This window comes from Lagopus muta, chromosome 7 (assembly GCF_023343835.1).
Source record: "Lagopus muta isolate bLagMut1 chromosome 7, bLagMut1 primary, whole genome shotgun sequence".
Classification (NCBI taxonomy): Eukaryota; Metazoa; Chordata; class Aves; order Galliformes; family Phasianidae; genus Lagopus; species Lagopus muta.
In genome coordinates, this window is record NC_064439.1 from 18,299,099 (window position 1) to 18,320,405 (window position 21,307).

A 21,307-nucleotide genomic window follows, 5' to 3' on the forward strand; every position below is an offset into this window, starting at 1 on the left:
TTTATATACATATAATGTATATATAAAACAATATATATACATATATATATATATATATATATAAATTCTTCTGAACCAAGACTTTAAGCAGTTGCTATTAGTTTTATGTGAGGCTGATCAGGCATCTCTTTTGGAGAGTTGTCACTTATGAAAGTACAGCTTTAAGACAGATGAGATTCATTCACCTTTGAACACAGCATTTTCTGAAAACTAGAACCTCTTAGTAAGTCTTATGTTCAATGCCCAGTTACAAATTGCTGTAAAATCCCTGTTTTCCTTAGAGTAGCTTTGGATCTTTTCCTTTTCTCTGTTGTTAAGATGACTCCTTGCTGATTCACAGAGCCTGAGTAATGTAAGAAACCTATTTTAGGCAATAGCAATTTAGTTTGTTATATTTCAAAGCACCTACTGTGAATTTATCTCTACTATTTTCTAATGCATTTTGAAAAAACAAAACAAGACAGCAATTTACATAGGCAGTCATTCAGCTGGAAAGATCAGATAACACCAACACTGTGGGACTAATTCCTCCCTGTTACACCAGTGCAACCTTACTGACATCCAGTGAGATTGCAGTGGTAAAACTGAGAGTGGAATTTGACCTGTATTTCAAAAAAACTGCCCCTCAGCCTAGTTTTGTTTCAAGGCTATTTTCAGCTGCTACAAATAATCTGTGTAAACTGCAGACCATGCCTTAAGAAGTGCTGAACCACTGTAACTCATTCTGCCCTGATTGGGAGCAGTGGGAGAAGTGCATTTCTCAGGCTTAACTCATGCATTTCGTTAAAGTTGAATTTTATGAATGCTGTGCATTGTGTTTTACAATAAATAAATGTTATGTTTTTAATGAGGTGAAGCATGAGAAGAGCTGTTTTTCTGAACTGACTAGAGTATTACTTAGGTTTAAAGCTTACATTTCTTTAAAAAAAAAAGTGTCCAAACAATGTAATAGTGATTCATATTCATTTTCTTGATTTGTTTAAGGCTGAGTACAAGAAAGGAAGGGGAGAGATGAACAAGGAACCCGCTGTACTTGGAAGACCAGATTTTGAACATGCTAAAGGAGTTTCTAAACTTCTAAGCCAAGTAAGATTTTCTGTCATTTTACAATGACTTCATTCAGATATCTCATTCCTAGTAATTCAAGAAAATATTTAGATTTTTAGATGATTATCTCTAATTGCATGAAGATTATGTTCTCAAACCCTTTTCATATGGTATTGCAATGGCTGGTAAATTTAAGACTCCTAGGAAGCAGAATATACATTTTAATGCAAAAATGCAATGAATTTTGACTCTTACAACTCTTCTTTGGTGGAAGTGGTGTATATTTATACGTATTATCTAGGGTTTCTAAAATATTAACTGTATGCAATTTAGTGGCAAATATTGCTACTCACTCAGTTTGAATAGGACTTTACTCTGTGATTAATCCCACTGAAGTAACTGTGGTCTTTTGTGTAACCTCTTGCTAATGTGAGTAATGGGATCTGAATTTGGCCTGACATGTAAACCGCCTGCCTTTCCTCCCCCTGAAACTGAAGCTTTTATGTACTACTTTCTGTTATATATTAACCTCAAAAAAAAAAAAAGAAAAAAAAAAAAAAGAAAAAAAAAAGAAAAATGGAGAAGTCATTTTTATCCAAAACTGAAAAAAAGCTGGAACATAAATATTCTCTTTTCCTCTTGCGGCTGTTCTACTACTACAGATCAACTTCACATTATGAGAAGAAGCTGACCTGCTTTTTATTTTTAATTTAAATTTTAACAGTACCTTGCATAATCCTTGCTAATAACCCTGCCAGGCTACACTCAGTGCTGTTTTAAACCAAGGAACAAATTCTACCCTCCTGTGTGAGGAGGATTACCCCCTTTGATTGGAGAAGGCCGTGTCAGTCTTCCCACAGATAGGAATAAAAGCAAACAACTTGAGTGGACTAGAACAGTCTGCAGATCAGCGTTGTATAACAGCTCCTTATGATTTGGCAAGATGGCGAAAGTCTTTAGAACTAGAATAAAATGAGAATAATATGTCATAGAGAACAAGCTGCAGAACAGTATAGTGTCTGTCTACAAGGGACTGAGCTTCTTTTGATGCCAACAGACATTGCCCTTAGATATCTATTGCATGACTTCTTGTTTCACTGAATGATCATTAACTTTCAAGTGGTCTTTTGTTTTTGGTATCATGCAAACTGGGAAGTCAACCTGCGCTTTCTAGGAAGAGCCAGTGCTGTGCTATCTGTTCAAAATTTGGTGTCCCTTCCAGGGAAGGCAGGTGCTTGTCTTGGCGGTTTTTTAAAAGAGTTCATCTCTAAATTTAGCATGTGACATCTACTATTTCCACCTAATGGCAGGCCACACATTCCATTACAACTTGTTTCAGAATGTAGTGGGGTTGCAGCTGCCTATTGTCACAAAGGGAACCATTGCAGGTCCCTTTCCAATAGCTCTGCTATCTCACTATGCTTGGTACCAGAGTTTTTAATCAGCAATAGAAATAACAAAAAAAAACCAACACCCACCTGGATTCTGGTTTCCTGAAGGCTAGTGCTGTGCCAGTTGCATCACATTCTTAATGAATGTGTGTTTTATCTCATTTCTGATAGAAGTGCATTTTCTCCTGGACACTGAATGCTGTTCCTGCCAAAGAAGTAGCTTTATCATACGATCTCTTCACATCCAGGGACAGGGATGGCACCACTTACAGTTGAGATTCTTCTGCAGGAGGAATTATTTGGTGACAATTTTAACTTTTACAGAGGATCCAAATAGTGCAGAGGGTGTGTCAGGAAGAGGAGAGAGCAGTTGATACCATGAGCTTGCAGTTTGTTTGTAAAAATAATTCTTATTTGTCTTAGTGGTCAAACACAGAGACAGGGCCTGGATCCCAGTTTTGGCATCTTTTCATCTTTTGTCCTCCCCTCAGTCTTATATTGATGGAGTAGTTCAGCTGGAAGGGACTTTCTAATCAACTATCCGATGAGGCTGCTTTCAATATGTGAGATAGGCCACATACTATTAAAAATGTGGCTGGGCATGTATAAAACTGATTGGGCTTCAGCCTGACACTCTGCTGCCATCCATCTGTGTAGTGTAGCATGGAAGCTGTAAGTATTAAGTTGCTTCCAGCAGCAGAGAGGTGCATTCAGCAATTCCCCACCTCCTCTGAAGGAAAGGCAGTGACCATGAGTTGTCTAATGTTTTTATATATTATTTGAATCATTATAACACTTAGACACACTGGTTGTAAATCAAGAGCATCCTGCATAACCACAGAAAAATTATGATGACCCTTGTGTCCAAGAAGCAGGGTGATGGGTCAGGATGAAGAATGCACCTGTGCTGTAGGAGAGGAAGTGCACTAAATGTATGTCAGCTTCGTCAGTCCTCTTTATGTAGGGATCATGAAACAGGCTTGTAACAATTATAAGATTTTAAAATAGTGAAGTTAATGATCTCTTTATTGTCTCCAGACTTTCTGGGTTTTAGGGTTTTAATTTCCTTCTCAGCAAATAGGAGCTCTAGAAACTTTTTGTGTAGAAAGTTGATCATCTCCCTTAATAGCACAAATCTATAAGCTATGACATGCAGAAAAATATTAGTTATTTGACCCTCACAGTAAATTAGCAAAGTTGACTATTCTGATGGATGTAATAGGAAGAAAAGATGATAACATGTTTTAATGTGATGCATATGGGTAGGTAATTTAGGGAGTATAGAGAACAGGAGCATGAAGAGGTCAGGCAGTGTGGGTGTAACAAAGGGAGAAAGCAATCAATGCAATGAGGAAGGCAAAGTGAAGAAAACCGTGTTAATGTTCGACTGGTACTTAAGGCTGTACCAAATCAGTGTACTTTCTCTTTCTCTTTAAAAACAAACAAACAAAAAATAAAACCAAACAACTGAAGTCTTGATAACAGCAGCAGCCTAGGACTAGAATATTTACCCTCAGCATAATATAACTTCTTTCTGTTGATTTGAAACCAAATTTGAAACAGAAGCTGTGTTAGTCTTTGTGAAAACATGAAGCTTGTCAGTTTGCTGAATGTACATAGTACAGTTTGGGTTGCTTTTTGCGTTTCTTTTTAAATCAAACTCTTCCTTATATCTTCTTTATGTCATCTCATCACTTGATGAGATTTTTCAAAGAGCTGCTGATATGAAGCTTTCCCCTTGTTGTTGCTTAATATTGGTTTTATGATAAATAATTTGGAATATTCATATTTATATTCATTCTGGTGCATTGTTTCAAGGATGAAAGTGTTAGAGGTAGATTTTTCTTTTCCCCCATGATATATTTTCTCTGAGATTATCAGTGGACTAGGATTTTCTGTTTTTCTTTGCATTAAGTTCTGCTAAAGATTTTAGCCACCACTATTTTAATTCAGCTCTTTATTTACACCACATTTCCTTCAATATCTATGTCCTTTACAAGTTTTTTATTTTTTTAAAATATGCTTTCATATGGTCATGAGGAAATGCTTTAGCTGCAAGTGTCTGCCTCATCCTGGGATCCCAGTGATTGAATGATTCAATTTTTTGTAGTTTCTTTGTAAATCTGAACAGTGGGTGATGTCACCCACTTCTGAAACTGAACACTCCCTGTGTGAACAGCTTTGAACTACAGATTTTGATTTAGGAATGTTGCTGCAAAACTTCAAAAGATACTGTTCTGTCCAGCTGCAGTTCTGACTTTTATAGGCTTTGTGTAAGGCCAATGAGAAGTTTGTTTATCCAGGCTTTATTTAATTCCAGTTGGGCTCTTCAGGCATGTTGTTGTGCTGAAAGCCTGCAAAATCTGTTCATTCTTTAGCAGTGATTAGAAAGCAGCTTCCACACATTTCTTTTAAATTAACCCCTGCTAAAAAAAAAAAGAAAAAAAAAGAAACAAGCTCAAGGCTTTAATTAAGGTGATCAGTAAGCAACTATTGTTTTAAACCCTCATTAAAGTAAACTTTTGCTTAATGATGAAATTTGTAGATAAGGTTCCACAAACAACTGTCATTTCTACTCCCACATTTTTATTTGCCGTTTCACCAGGTTACGAAGTTGTTCAGAACCCCCCTATAGATGTTTTAGAAATCACTGACGAAGTGTTTTCCTTCCTTCTTTTTAATTGGAACCCTTTCCTCAGGCATGTTTTTTCCCTCTAAACTGCATTCATAACTTTCTCCTGTTCAAAATGAAGCTAAAACACCATGCATGCTGCTGCTTCCCTCGCACTTACTCATCGTTTCTCTCTCCTCCCTCTCCCTTCTCCCACGTCTCCCCCGCCCCATGAATTCTTTCAAAAGGAAGAGGGAAATAAGAAAATGCCAATTTAAAAGAAAAAAAAAAAGAAAAGAAAAGAAAAAAAAAAGAATGGAATGTGTGTCTGTAGCTTTCAATGAGATGAATCCCCTATGACAAGTCAGGGTTAAATTACTGCTGGAAGTGCTCTTGAGATACTGTCAGGGTCATCTGATATTATTGTGCTGCCTCCATTTTGTCCCAGAGCGACATGTGCGGTGGTGTTGGAGAGGGGAGCAAAGGTAATAAGCAGTGCAGCCAGACAAGGCAGCAAGACTGGGAGGTACTGGAACAGCCTTCACTGATAGAAGCACAGTGTGGCTGGATGGGTTGGCATTCTCCTTACATTAGGGAGCCTTCTGTGCATTGGCACCAAGATACATGGTTTAGGGTGCATTGGCTATCCCTCCTTCTTTCTGTAGCAATGATATGATCTGATGTGACACAAGGATTCATTGCTGATATCTCAAGATTGATGCGTGTTGTTAAAATATATATTTATATTAGAAGAATGACATAAAATAGTTGCAGCTGGAAGAGTGCAGGCCAGATGTGAGGAGAGGTCCCTTTGGCACTGTGTTTTTCACACTTAACAAGTGTACCAAGGACCACGTTGTGCATTTAGGCCACATGCACAGTATGAGGCTGTTTGCTGACTGGGGCAAAAACAGCCTTAGATAATGGGTGGTTTAACTCTTGGGCACAATGTCCTTATTATGTGTATGGGGTAAAAGGGAGTTGTGCTCATCGTACTGACTTGATCCCTGTTTTCAGAGGCTTTCTGAGTCAGATATTCTAGCACTGTCTGATTTTTATTAGGAGGTGAGTTCTGGATACACCACTGAAAAGAGAAAAAGCACTCCAATTTAGTCCTTTGGTTCACATACAGAGTATGGATTTGCCTTTGACAAAGGCAGGATCTTTATATTCAGATATTTGCTTTTGCAATTGATCCGAAGCCAAGGCAAATATTAAACAATGTAAACCAGATGAATCTACCAGAAAGCCATAGATATTCCTTTCTAGAGGTAGTGTGAAAGATTATGAATGAAGTTCATCCTGCGTTCAGATAAAGTTTCTCTTTAAAAGCTAAAATGTTTTAGAATTTCCTTTCTTTTCACAAATGAATGTAAGTATTGGAATCACAATGTGTTCTTGAACAGACAGGCTAATATCTGTTTGGCAGGTTTTGTTTTGGTTTCTTGTTATCCTGATTAATGAAATATCAGGCACTGTGGCTAAACGGAATGAAAATACATTAAGCTAAACCATGTTGAGACTTTTTTGAGTGAAGGAAGAGTTGAAAAGGAAACAGAAAATTTTAGCCACAACTAAAGCTGAGAAAAAAGTAGTTTTTGAAGGAGATTGTTTAAGGTGGTTTAGCCTCTTTATCAGATGTTCATGTGGGAATGGAGAAAAAGGGAATAAGGAAAGAACTACATAAGCAGAGCGTGGCAAATTATAATAGATGTTGCATAGCCTCAAATATCAAGTGTCAGACTAACATTCAAGAAAGCAGCATAATTCAGAGCCAACTTTTTATCCTCCATTGTACCCAGCTGTTAGAAAGCAGGCAAGCATGTGTGCAAGCTCCAGATGTTTGATGAACATGCACAACAGGGGAGGAAAATGACTGTTTGCTCAATTTCATTTTTTTCTGACTGTAAATTCATTTTTTCTTAACGTTTTGTGTAATTGTTGTATTTTATTTACTGCCATTTTTTTGCTGCCATTACCTCAACGGTTATATATTGCTCATCTCCCTTTCCATGTCTTATCGTTCCCCATTTTCCTTTTAACAAAAAGTGAAGAGAGTGAGAGTGATAGCAAGCAGTCATTTAATTATGCTTTCTAACACCGTAACAAGGTAGGCATTCTCCCTAGAAAGGACTGTATTACAGAGAGATTCCTGGGGCTCTTGCGAGAAGTTTTGGACACAATGTGGAAAATTGAAATCGGGGCTCTGGTGACAAGTTGGCATACTGCTGGTGATACATATACCTGGTGGTGGGAAGGTAGTCAAGTGGGAAGTTTGATTCTGACTTCCTACATTTTGTTTTCAGCAGCTTGAAGTGGCTGAAAAATTTGCAACAAATGATTTATTTCACAAGTGTAACAATTTCTTATAACTTTTATGTTAAGAATTCATTTTTGATGTTAATTATAAATTGAATGATTCTTGGTAATTACATTACTATTGCTAGTCAAGCAGTTCTGGTTTATTTGATTATCCAGGACATATGGTTTCGTTTCTCTTTCCCTTTGTAAATCCTTCAGCACCAATGATCACAAATGACAATCTTTTTAATTTTTTTTTTTTTTTAAATTTCAGTAAAACTCAGATATATGAAACTTACTTGAAACTAGCACGGGTCAGTTAGAGGTATGGCTACACTGCATTTCTTTAAATATCTTGAGTATTTAAGGATTGATGGACAAGGCAATTGTGTTTAATAATTCTTTGTCTTGTTTAAGTACTACATGTTATTATCAAACATTTTTATTTTTTCTTTTCTCGGTGGAAGGTGAAATACAAAGAGCAGTTCAAAAAAGAAATGAAGAGCCACCAGTACAATCCTCTTGACAGTGCTTCCTTCAAGCAAGCACAGATTGCATCGACCTTGGCAAGTGATGTAAGTGAATTTGCTTTGTATTTTGCGTATGTCTACATCCTGCAAAATCTACCATTTGTTCTCAAGCAGAAGTTTCCACTTTACAAGTTACTAATGTGAACTTAAGTTTCTTCTGTCAAATGTGTCTGTATAGTAGATACAGCATATTATCTGTTTGTTCCTCTGTTTGTTACAAAACCCTTCTCCAAGTCTCTGCAGAGTTTTTAATGGGATTCAGCTCACTTTATTCAGTTAATTTCATGTTTCACTCTAACCTAATGTACTCAGTTCCGTTGTATTGAGGAAAGGCAAACACCAGTGTAGAGGGAAAACCATCTGACCAGTCTTTAGAAGGAGAAAATTACCACCTTCTTGCCAGAGGGTGTAAGAGGGAGTTAGCGAGTCACTTAGATGTGCACGTCTCTCTCTTAGATTTCATTGTATCCGTTGATCTTCTGATCTTTATTTAGAATAACTATTTTTAAGATTCTGTATGAGTGCTACTGCTGAAGTCAGATTGGAGAAAACATCTTTATCAAGATAAAATGGTAACAGGATGATATATTTAACAGTGTGTCCAATGCTGAGAATGTGAGCTCTTCTTTGAGGGCATGATCCCCTAAAGCCTAAAGACAGCCTTTACTTCTTTAGCACGTTGTTTCCAAAGTGTGGGGCACCACTCAAAGGAAACAGGAGAGGCTGCCTTTAATAAGGGTTCAAAAGAATAATTGTTTCCAAAATCTAAATGTTTAGTAAAAAAAAAAAAAAAAAAAATTGTTAGAGTACTTATTATCATAAAATATATGTAAATTCAGTATTGTTGATTTGAAAGTTGTCTACTCAGCGAAGAGCATGATATATGTGTGAAGGTGACTGAAGGTATTGGCTTAAGAGTTTTATTGTCTAAGACAGCTAAACTGGATATTGTTCTTCCTGTAAAGATGGGTGTCCACCTATCAAAAGTATGGAAAATCCTACTATAGGCTGACAGGATGTTATCTTCTGCTACTTCGTTAAGTGATTAACTTTCACCATAGATGATTATATTTCTTATCTTTGCTGAAAAAAATATGTATTAAATAAAATATCCCGGAGCATTGCCCTTTATTTGTTGTATGTAGATTTTTGTAATTTGGGCAGTTAGTATAATATTTGAATCGGGAGAGAGAAAACAATATGCAGCAACATTGAAAATTAATAAACAAAAAAGCACTGAAGAAAATGCACAGTTTATAACTTTTCTGCAGAATTGTTTTGAATAAACAACAGTAATTCTTATGTAGTCTGAAACTTCATGCAAAGCATGATTTTGTGAATTTATTTTATTTTATTTTATTTTTAGAAAAAGTTTTGAGTAATTCCCAAGTGGACTGAATCCATTATTGATTTTTTTCTTAGTTCCCAAAATAATAGTAAACGAGCACCATCTAGTGTCTGACATAGATTGTTCAGGCAAGTGCTTAATGCCTTATGTTTCCGGACAGACTCACTGCAGTTTTAGCTGTTAATTATGTTGTTAATCTTTATTTTACCTAACCTGAATTCTTTCTGCAGGTGAATTACAAGAAAGATTACAAGGAAAGTCTGCACGATCCAGCCTCTGATCTACCAAATCTGCTGTATTTAAACCATGCTTTGAATATCAGCAAAATGCACAGTGATGTAAGTTGCCTTTAAAATGATGATCTGAAAAAAAAAAAAAAAAAAGTATATGTATATATCAAGGAATCTGGTATTTGTAAAAATACATATTTTTTTTGCCACTAGCATAATGATTTCATATATAATGATTTGTAGTGTTGTAACCGTAGTAGCTGAGGGATGTAAGTAAAGGAACAACTTTTATGGAGAGAGACTCTTTTATAAAAACAGCTAGAATACTGAGTAAGAATCACACAGACTTCTGTTCCTTGAGTATTACTTCTGTTACTTGAGTATTTCTTCTTACATGTCTAAAATCTTCCACATTTTTTTCTTTGTTGATCTAAGATATTTCTTTCAGTGCAAATCTTATCTTGTCTAAGATCTTAACATTGCCTTCATCTGCAGCTGTCATTACAGAATTGGCCATTATGTTAGTTTTATATTTGGAGCTTTGCCATAAGCAGCCTGTGAAGTGTTAGCTTCCTCAGAGCTTCTCTGTTTAAGCCTTTCTTTTTCCTTCTAAAAGTCTGAAGCTTCCTACACTGGATCTAGTAATAACCACAAAACTCCATCCTGCTATATAACAAGACGGTGCCCCTCTGTGGGGCTGGTGCTGGGATATAGATGGTGTGGTTGAAATAGAATCACAGAATCATAGAACAGCTTGAGTATGAAGAGAGCTTAAAGACCATCTAATTCCAACCCCCTGCCATGGGCAGGTTTGCCACCTATAGATCAGGCTGCCCAGGGCACCATCCAACCTGGCCTTGAACATCTTCAGGGATAGGGTTCCCACAACTTCTCTGGGCAGCCTGTGTCAGGGCTTCACCACCCTCCAAGTAAAGAATTTACTCCTAACATTTAACCTAAATCTGCTCTCTTTCAATGTAAAGCCATTCCCCCTTGTCCTATCACTACACTTCCTGATAAGTACTCCCTCTCCAACTTTCCTGTAGGCCCTGTTTAGGTAATGGAAGGCCACAGTGAGGCATCCGAAAACCTTCTCTTCTCCATGCTGAAGAACCCCATCTCCCTTATAGGGAGCTCCTGACTTCTGATCATCTTAGTGGCCCTCCTCTGGACCCACTCCAATAGCTCCATGTCTTTCTTGTGTGGGGGGCCCCAGGCTCGAATGCAGTGCTCCAAATGGGGTCTCATGAAATAGGGAGGAGGAAGATGCAGGAAACTCATGACCTCTGTGCAGTGCTGAAGCTTCTCTTCCACTCCAAGAGCACCTGGGCTACATGTGTAGTGCTTGGAGGCTGATAAGCTGCATTTGTCTTTTTCATTCCAGAAACAACAGCACTTCTGTGGAGATGGGTGAGTGGGTGGTGTTGGGAAGGAGGATTATTCACTGTTGGCAGGAGGTGAGAGCTTCAGAGGGAAAGGGTCAGCCTTAATAAACAGTAGTAGCATACTGACTTCTGAGTCAGTGACTGCTTGAAGCTTACTGTCTAAAATAATCAAAATAATTCAGCCTTCTCATCTGTACTTGATTTTCATGTTTCTCTTTAGTGAATTGCTTTTTGTCTGTGTCACTCTAACCTGTGAAGCTAATACTGTCCTTTTTTTTTAATATGGATTATGAATATATTCACAGTTTACACTTTCTGTATACTTCTTTGCATTTTGGCCTGATTCTACTTTCCTTCAGTGTCATGTAAGATTGGCATTTTTTTTACTGATTGAATGAATATCCGCAGAGGGAATATTGTCAAGTTGTCATCTGTAATGAGGTAGAATCCAGGACTTTCCTTTGCAAGAAGTAAGACTGCTTACTTCTTGCAAAATGTATTTATTTATTTGACTGATGGTTTATATAGTGTATACCCTTTTCTAATGACTCCTTAAATACCGTGCCTCTGAATTTTGTGTTGTCCAGATGCTGGTGGATGTTTTTTCTTGCTATGAGCAGGAAGAAGAATGCTTTGTCAATTCTTAGGGTCTCCACTAGTTATTTGTCTTCCACAGAAATCCCATTTTCAAAATCTTTTTCAGATTTGACCTCCCTCTGTCATCTCTTTGATTTTACCGTGGCTTTCTCTCCTGCCTTTCTCCATGCTACTCGAATACCTTCTTTGTGTTCTCCCTGTCTCTCAATAGCACATACCGAATCTTTGTTGAACTCTCTTCCACTGTGTGAAAGAGTCTGTGTCATTCACTGATTTCCAAAGACTCGTTGCATGGTCAGCTTTTACTTCTGACCAATAGTACGAAACACAGAGCTTCTTACTAATTACCCAGATTTGCTTTTTCCTTTCTTCCCTGAACATTATTCTTCTTTTCATCTTTTGCTTAACATAGCCACATCTACCATGGTGTGATATGTTGTAAGTTGTATAATAAATTGAACTGATAAATCAATATGGTTAATTGAACTAATTTGCTGATTGACATAGAATATAAAAGAAAGTCTGTGTAACTTTGTAACTTTTTGAAATACATGTACTAGAATACAAATGCAAAGCTATTATTCAAGTCAGCTTCCATGGCAGTAAATGCCAACAATTCATAGAAAAGCGAGATGGACATATTTGAACACAAATGAAAGGGCTGTTCTGAAAGTAATGCCTCCTGTTTTTTTTACGTTGGCCCACAATGTCAGAGGCAGATGTTGGTGTAATGGCAGTAGAGGGAAAACCTTCCCAAAAATTTTCCATTAGATTTTGTTGCCATGTGACAGATGGCAACAGAGGAGCTGACAGAATGGTGTCTGACATGGAAGTGCGTATGTAGCAACAGAATGAAATTGAATTCCTCAGTGCAGAAAAAGTTGCACTCACTAACATTCCTTGATGTTTGCTGAATACTTCATACAGGCCCCTGCTGGTGAAAATGCATGGCTAATGGTGGTGGCTGTGTTGAAAAATAGTGTTTAATAGCCGATAATTTTCTTACTCAATAGTGCTATTGTGCTCTTAGTACCTGTTATAGTTTCCATGAATAAATAAAAGGCATTACTTTTGGAGCTACATACATTATGATTTTGACAGGCTGGACTCATATTATGTGCATGAATTTGGTGAGAAAGAGAGTTCACTAGGAGGGACTTTTCCCTCACGTGGTATGCATGTAGTTTTCTTTGACATAAACTATGGAGATACATCAGTAAAAACTTTGATGTAACTATAGCTAGCTTATTGTTTTTTACCTTTAATTTTTTTTCATGTTGTAGAAACCTTGAGGTGATGAACTACAGCCTAAATAATTGAACTTAGTTGCGTTGAATTTTCTGAAGCAGAGTGACTAAATAGATTTCAGAATCCAAATCTGGTGTCTTTAGTTCAGTGAACCAAAAAGTTGTGCAATTTCCTCCATTTGATTTTATAGATTTTTAAAAATTAGTTCAATTAATTGAGGAATAGAATAAAGGTGTGAAGTCAGTATCTGTAGGTGGAGGCAATTTTCATTTTTTTTTTCTACCTACAGGAGCAGTTTTGTTTTGTGACATTTATAATTATTTCCACTAGGAGGCAAACACAGACCATCATATCCTTGGCACTTTAAAATGTAAAAAATAATGGTTATTTTCTAGCTAAAATAAAGAGGACAAGCATTTTCTTTAGGAACTTAGAAAAAATTGTTTTTATGATATCCTTTCTTTGTTTCATCACTGTCAATTTTTTTTTTTTTTTTTTTGAGAAAACATATTTTAAAGTCAAATTTAGCAGGAGAGCTTCTGATGTGGAAGGTGAAAAAAATTACTTGGTATTTAAATTGCAAACCTTTTTTTTTTTTTAATAATGTTTTTGGATTTTTTTTTTTTGTTTGTTTGTTTCCATGTGTATATAAGAAAGATTTAAGCAAAACAAAAGCTGTAACCTCACCCTGGATACAGCTTAGCAGATCTATCACAAAGAAAATGCAGTGCTTTCAAAGTCAGGTATACACGATCATACATAAATGTTGGAAAGAGAAAAATTCAGCATTCTAACAATGATTAAATCAGGCACGAAGCTGCATTACAAATTGCAGTGATGTACAATGCATAGTCAATCAGAAGCACACACACAGAAAGTTACAGGATTCAAATCTAGTGTCAAATCAGAAGTCTGAGAATGGAAGAGATTCTGAGCAGTTTTCTCAAACTCAGACATCAGTATTTTGGAAGAGACAAAATAAAATAACATTAATCATTCTGAATATCATACTTTGATGTATAGCTATTTTTTTCCTTGTTAGAATATACTACTGTATCACACCCCGATGGAGATAAATAAAGTGTTTGGCCATAGTCACATGTGCCATCTTAATAAAAGATATTTAAATTAATAGTTTAGGAGCTTTTCCTTTAAGCAAAGCGTCTCTGCTTCACAAGGTAGCATAAAGTTGCATGTTAGTGTCTTAGCCATGTGTGCTTAAATATGATTTTGCTGCTAGCTCTAAGGTCATGGCTATTGGTAGCTGTGAGAGGAATGTCCATGTAAGACTAGACCTTACTGAGGCCACAGTTCTGCTTCCTTTTTCCCTCCCTCCAGTGCAAATGAGAGTGTTTCAGAATGATACTTTGGAGCGTGAGAGACAGACCTGTGGTGGCTGTGATTAGAGTAATTGTGTTGTTCCACCGAAACATGGTGGGATCATACTGCCAAGCTTATCAAGTTTTCAGCCATAGGTCACTCAGCAAAAATCATGCAATTATTTAAAGGTGGTTGATTCTCTTTTCTCCTGCTGTTGTCAAGCTTCATCATTTTTCAGTTTGACATATGGAAGCAAAGGAATATATGATTCCAGAAAAAATTTCCTTGTCTAGCTGCCTTGTTTCCCCAACAGATTTAGTTTGGTAAGAGGCTTCTATGTCAAATATCTCTAGGGTATCTCTTGTAGCAAGCAATCAGATCTCACATTCTCTCAGCTGCTAACAGTATTTATTTTCATTTTTCCAGGTCAAGTACAGAGAGAATTATGAGAAATCTAAAGGCAAATCAATGCTTGAGTTTGTGGATACACCGATGTACCAAGTTTCAAAGGATGTTCAAAAGATGCAAAGTGAGGTTAGTAAGATGTGTGTTTGAATGTCCAAAATTTAGATCAGTAGAGAGGCTAACGAACATCTAACACACAAGTTAAGAAAATAGATGAAATGATCATGGAAGTTTTATAAACTGAGGATAGGGCTGAAATAGCACTAAGTTCTCCTTTCTATAACTCAGTCCTTCCTTCAAACTAGTTTTTTTTTCTTCAAAAGCTGGAGATGCTAACATTGTTGTATATGGCATAACTTTTGAGAAATGGGAAGAGGCTCAAGGGGTCATCTAGATCAGCATGTAACTTTTTTAAAGAAACAGCTTTTCTTTCCTCCCTTGAAGACACAGAGACAGTTTTGGACAGAAAGTTTGGGCAGGAGATCATGAGCCAGGTGGCACAGGCTTGTTCTCTGTGGGTTAATGGCATTTGACTTCTCTTTTCTGTACTAGGGAAATTGTTTCTTTCATGGATCAGATTAAACATTCCCTTCTGAAATATCACATATATGTATTTTTATCTAAATTGCCTGTGTCTTGTATAGATAATCTAAATAATGAAATGAATAGTAACGTTGCTTATCAGTGTGATATTTAATGACATAGCTCTTATCTAGCTCTGTTTATAGTGTTCTTTCTGAAATATGTTTGGAAATGCTTGCATACATGCATGTACTGCTAATTGTTGTTTTTGCTTCAACAGAAAATATATCGCAAAGATTTTGAAGAAAGTCTTAAGGGAAGGCCCTCTCTGGATTTAGACAAGACCCCAGAGTTCTTGCATATAAAAGAAGTCACTAATCTTCTGAAGGAGGTAGAGGATTTTTAATTTTTTTTCTGTTGTTGTTAAGATGTAAATGAGGAATAAGCAGCATCACTACATGCCATTGAGTGCTGAACCACTTACACTAAATACTATAGTTAAATACAGAAGAGAGTCCATGAATAGAAATTGTAGCTTGTCATTTTATATTCTGAACAGTCCTGTAATAAGAATTGTTACTTACTGAAGTTTGTTTTAATGTAAGAAAATGATAAAGTTCAGCACACCTGAACCAGAAAAACAGAGTTAAATGAACAAATCAGATGATTCCATAGAAAATAGATTGTAGGCTGGAAACTCATTGTGGCAGCCTCAATTTTGGAATTTGTCCCTCTCCTTTGGGCCAGAAAGCCCAAATTTGGTGAACTTCCAGGCATGCTACAAAAGACATCTGTTTGATGGGATTCTGGAGAGGTTCTGGTGTTTGCCTTCAGAAAGATGAAGGGGTTGAAAGGCAGATTTCCGTTGGTGCCCAGACAGCAGTCTTTTCATTTGATTAATTATTTCAGGTTTATGATAGTGTGTTGTAGTTATATGGAGGCCTTGAGCTGAGTGTAAGTCACTTTTAACTGATCTATTTGGAACAAGTATGATTAGATTTGTTATGAATGAAAGTTAAGAAGACTAAAATTGCTTCGATATTACGTAATCTGCTATAAGCAAATTTAGTTAAAATGTGTGGATTTTCTATATTCTCATTGTTCTTCAGTTGTGTATGACATTACGAATCAAAACAGGTTTTTTTCGTTCTATGACTGAGAATATATGTATTGTTGGTCTTTTAATTTGTATATTATTATTCAAAACACTCTTAACTATACTCATTCTTGGTTTTGAGTATTGATTGATTCTATACATCAGATTTATTATTTGACTAAACTTAGAAGCAAATGTATTGGAAAATTATAAATTTAAAACGCACAGTTAGAAGTATCACTGCTCCTAGATCTTCCCCATTTGAATCTGGGATCCAGCAGTGCCTTGTTTATATTTACTGTATTAAAAATTGATGGTTTTGCTATAGCCCAGAGGTATGGATGGAATTGAGGCTGCTAGAATGAAAAAAACTGGAAGCTTGTTACTTGCCTTGTTCTTAAAATGGCTTATCCCAGACTGTCCTGTGCGAAATGAAAGTCTTTTCACATATTTCCTTATTATCCATCCTCTAATAAATAATTTATTTTTATAAGCTTGTCTGTCATATAGGTAAGTCTCAAGCTTGATCTTGCTTGGGCAATACCTTTCTGTGCATACAGAACTCCCCCATGTCTCTCATCTGTGTTTGCTGACTAGGGAAAAAATGCAAATGCTTACATTTCATTGACTTTATCTTGCTGCTTGCTAAGTGTCCACAGAAATGGATAGTACATGCATAGTGGCAGAAGTGCTGTAAGTTTACACTTTCAAAAACTTCAGTTGACTTCCCTGTGTAATGCGTCATGTATTTAGCTGTTCTCTAATTTTTACCTCCTTAGATTTTACAACTCATTACTTAGGGAATAAAGTGTATCTGTTGAAAAATATGAGAAAATGGAAATAGTGTTTCAATGTGGAATGATACTGAATTTCAGATTTTATATCCATGTTCAAGAATCAAACCCCAGAGACTACGTAGATCAAATCAATTATTATCTTTCAAGAGTGAGGAAAATAGTGTACTTTCTTCTCAGTCATGGATACAGCTCAGGATATATTTTTGCTGAAAACCTATGATAAGATTTAAATAATGTTCCAAACATAAGAAGAACCTGGTGTTATTAAAAATTTGATTATTATTATTATTTTTTCACTTAGCTGTGTTTCAACTAATTCTGTTGCCTTCCTACTATAGATAATTCTGCAAATATTTAATATTTTTGTAAAAGTAGGAACCTACTCTGGAACCATATTCATGACTGTCAAAAGAGAGAAATGAATTTGATAATTCTAAATTAGGAGTTCTCAGCCTCTATGGCTGCTTCTCATGATAAAAGGAAGCTGCTTAAAAATATCTGATTTCTTTCTGTTTATAAAAAGACTTATGCTGAGGCAAAGGTGTTGTTGCTTCCTATAAAGTTAATATGTGTTTAAGAGTATTAATTTGTGTGTATGCAAATTCTTTCTTCAAACTTCTATTTGCCTTGCATTAAAAAACTAAACAAAGATGTGGAAAAAGCAATTAAAAATCCCAGAACAGGCAAAGGGTTTTTCACTTCTGGACTTACATCAGCTTTTTATGTACTGGGAAGAAGAAGAGGAACCAAGTGTCCACAGACAGATTCCAGTGTGCTTTTAATTTTATTCTGAACATCTGAGTGCTCTGGAGGCTACAGTTCTTAAATGTTGATAGATCATAACAGTGAAGAGTCTGCGGGGAACAGAAGAGAAATGGTAGGAATATTGCTTCTACATTATGCTTTATCAAGCAGTCATTTTAACTGGTCCTCTCTAATACAGCATTCAGGGAATCCATCCTGATTGTGAATCCATTAGTGAAAAGGAGGTAAAAATGGCAGCACAGCAGATACTAGCCTGTGTATAAGCAAATGCTTCTGCAATTAAAATGTAGATTGGCAGCTGAGTCCCCTAAATAATGTGCTAGGACTGTATAGAAGAGGACTATTTTTCAAGAGCACAACAGGAAAATAAATGGCTATCTTAAAACCTTTTGACTTTTGCAACATTGTAGCTTTTGATTTGATAGTTTTAAATTCTATTTTAACTCTGAAACCTTCAGATAATTCATATTTTATAGGCATTTCAAAGAGGCCCTTCAGACGTTTAATAAATGGTATTTCTTTTCAAGATCTTGCACACAATATTAACTGGAGAAATCTCTCTTTAAATCCTTAGAAAGAGTATAGAAAAGATTTGGAAGAATGGATGAAAGGAAAAGGAATGACAGTGTTTGAAGATACGCCAGATTTGATTAGAGTTAAAAATGCGGCTCAGATACTAAATGAGGTACGTTATGCTAGTTGAGATTATTGATGCCAGAGAAAGTTCACTCTTTATGCTATAATCTATGGAAAATATTCCATTCTTTAAACATACTCTGCAGTGAAATATGTAAGAATTTAAACTAAGGCTAGTTCTGTTTTGATTTAAGAATATTGAAAAAGTTTGAAAGAACTTAAGACAAACATTTCTTCTCAGACAATGAAAAGGTCAGTGTAAATTGCTAGTGGAGCCAACAGGTAGACAATCTAGTCCAGTTGTTCAATTAGTATCACTAATACTGCAATGGAAAAAGAGTTGAGTATTAATTAATTAATTAACTTCTAAAGGAAAGTCAAGGAAGTGATTTCCAGCTTTTTGAAATTTGTTTCTCTTATTTAAAAATAACCATTGGTAATGACTATCAGACATCTTTGAGAGAATGTTTATCCAGATACGTTCTACTTCTGGAAGCTTTTTCCTGAAAGTAGACTTGCTCCTGAAGAAATGGGTTTTCTTGAGCTTGCCTTTGCAACTAGACAGATGCAGGGTCTTTCCAGAGTGTATTTTTAGAACTAAACTTTGCTGTTAACTGTATTGATCTAAGTTGTTCTGGAAGTTTCCTACAAGCACAGGTGTGACCTACTTCCATTGAAAGATTAAGAGTAGAAGTGGAAGACTTGCTGACCCTATGTAGCTTGAAAGCATTTTGAGGAGCTCGTGACTTGATATATGCTTGTCAAGGCTGTGTACTTTGCTAGAACTCAAAGCTGGCACCACTTGTCACGTGAATGTTTGTATATATACAGGAGGGATGCTCTGAAAGTAATGTCTCTTATTTTATTACGTGGGCCCACAATGTCAGAGGCAAATGTTGGTGGGATGGCAATTGAGGTTAAACCTTCCCACCAAAATTCCCTTATGTTTTGTTGCCATGTGACAGATGGCAACAGAGGGACAGTCTGACAAAATGGCATGTGACATGGGAGTGTGTTTGAAGCAAAGGGGTAGAATTGAATTCCGTAATGTGGAAAATATTGGAACTGTTGACATTCATTGATGCTTGAGAATATTTATGGGAACCATAGAGTGGATGTGCGCACAGTGAGGCAGTGAGTGGTACATTTCAGCAGTAGCAACTGTGGCATGAAAGACAAACCACATTCTGGATGACCGTGCAGATTTTTATGAGTGTGACATGCAAGCTCTTGTTCATGGCTGGTGAACATGTATAGTGGTTACTATGATGAAAAATTGTGTTTTGTTGCTGAGATTTTTTTCTTTCAGATAAATAGTGTGATTGTGCTCTTTGTATCTATTATAATTTCCATGGAATAAATAGGAGGTGTTAATTACTTTCGGAGAACCCTACATGTTTGTATGTTTTATATACGTATGATATGTGTATTTTTTTTACACATATATGTATCTCTAGCCATAATAACCAGAGATACTGCTGTGCATAGGGCCCAACCTTACCAGTGTGAGCAAGTGCAGGAATACGTAGCTGTAACTCCCTGAGTTATCTTCTCCTTGTTGTACACACAGCAGGAAGCTGGGAGGAAGCATTTGCCATTCTGCTTTTAGCAGAGAGGAAGTGGGAGATGGTGTCTTCTCACTTTTTAACTGAAACTTAGAAAAAATAAAAAAATTGGGAAGTTTGGAGTCCAGTTTTGGAAGTAGAGAGTAGTTTTATCACATTTCCTCATCAGAGTGAGACAGAGATAGAAAACTGAAAGTATTTTTGCTCTCATTCTTGTTACTTTTTGCAGTGTTTAGAGCACTGTAATGAGGATATTCTTTTTTTTTCTCCTAACTAAAATGTAACCTAAAAATAGTTAACGAACAGGAAAATTAGGAAAATTAGGAAAACTTTTTAAAAAGTTTTCTTCTTTCCATAAGCAGACGAACTAAAATAGTAAAAATGATTATTTCTACAGTATCAAAGATAGCAGTGCCAGAGATCATAAAAAAGTCTTTTAAATTTTTTAAGTGTAATGTATTAAAAAGTACAATTATTGTATGTGATTTTCAGTATTACTTTTTAATATAATTTAAAAAGAAAATGAAATACATCCATGCTTGAAAAAGCTGAAGATTCCTGATTATTGTTTATTTATAATTTATGTTGTGGGCTAAAGCAGCAATCATGGATGAGTACAGCCACTTGTCTAATGGTTGTGGTTCAGTAAAGATGTATTAAATGAATAAATTACAATTTCATGTTCTGAAAGTTCAGTGGAAACAGTTCTGTTCTGTATTAAATTTCTAGTATGTAGACTTTATGAATAAAATATTTTCTTAAAATGTGTTTCTATTAGTCTGGCATCAAGTACCAGCTTATTAGACTAGGTTTTGCTGAGTTAAACTGCCTCTTTATTTTAGAAGATAATTACAGCAATCTGTACGGGCAGATTCACCTAGCCCCCTCCCAAATTCAGCCATGGAGTTTTGTATATTCACTGTATTTGTGTATTCAGTATATTCTCCTAAAGTTTTTCTCCTCTAGGTTTTTACGTGTTTTCCTATTAAAATCTTGCCAAGACTCCTGAGAGTTTTAATCCTCTAGTTAAGATTTTTGATTGAGGGTGAAATTGTGGCTCTTAAATTGACTCTTGTGTAAAAATTTACCCATAACTTTCTGACTATTGTGAACCTAATGTATAAGTTTTTATTTTACAGAAACAATACAAGAAAGACCTGGAAACTGAAATTAAAGGGAAGGGCATGCAAGTTGGTCCAGATACTCCTGAGATAAGACGAGCCAAGAAAGCTTCTGAAATTGCAAGCACTGTAAGTATCATGCCTGGTCCAAGCTTTGCCTCTGACATAATGAACATTATTGTTGTTGAGAGTTCTGCATGACAAATAATCTAGACAATAGACATATAACAGGTTCACTAAAGACCTACTCTGTTGAGCTTTATGGAGTTTGAAAGTTATGTAGTCCACATGTGGGGAAATCTAAATGTTCCCAGAACTTCGACCCTTAACCATGCCTGGGCTTGACTGTATTCAGTAGCTGCAAGCCCTCCTACTTTTAGGTCTAGATAGCA

General features: G+C 36.1%; 1 protein-coding gene across 7 annotated transcripts in view; it reads left to right on the forward strand.

Annotated features, from left to right (window-relative positions):
- The window catches only part of NEBL (nebulette), a 239,758-nt gene that overhangs the window by 176,245 nt on the left and 42,206 nt on the right, over positions 1 to 21,307 (forward strand). For 5 of the 7 annotated variants that reach the window (XR_007378036.1, XM_048950458.1, XM_048950457.1 and 2 more), the window contains 7 exons: positions 985 to 1,086; positions 7,818 to 7,925; positions 9,459 to 9,566; positions 14,435 to 14,542; positions 15,216 to 15,326; positions 18,168 to 18,278; positions 20,934 to 21,044. The exons of the other annotated variants lie outside the window; for them this stretch is intronic. Coding sequence is in view for 4 of the 5 variants with exons in the window: in XM_048950458.1 (XP_048806415.1) it covers positions 985 to 1,086; positions 7,818 to 7,925; positions 9,459 to 9,566; positions 14,435 to 14,542; positions 15,216 to 15,326; positions 18,168 to 18,278; positions 20,934 to 21,044 (759 nt within the window). In the remaining variant the exon portion in view is untranslated. The remainder of the gene's footprint in view (positions 1 to 984; positions 1,087 to 7,817; positions 7,926 to 9,458; positions 9,567 to 14,434; positions 14,543 to 15,215; positions 15,327 to 18,167; positions 18,279 to 20,933; positions 21,045 to 21,307) is intronic. 7 annotated transcript variants of the gene reach the window in all.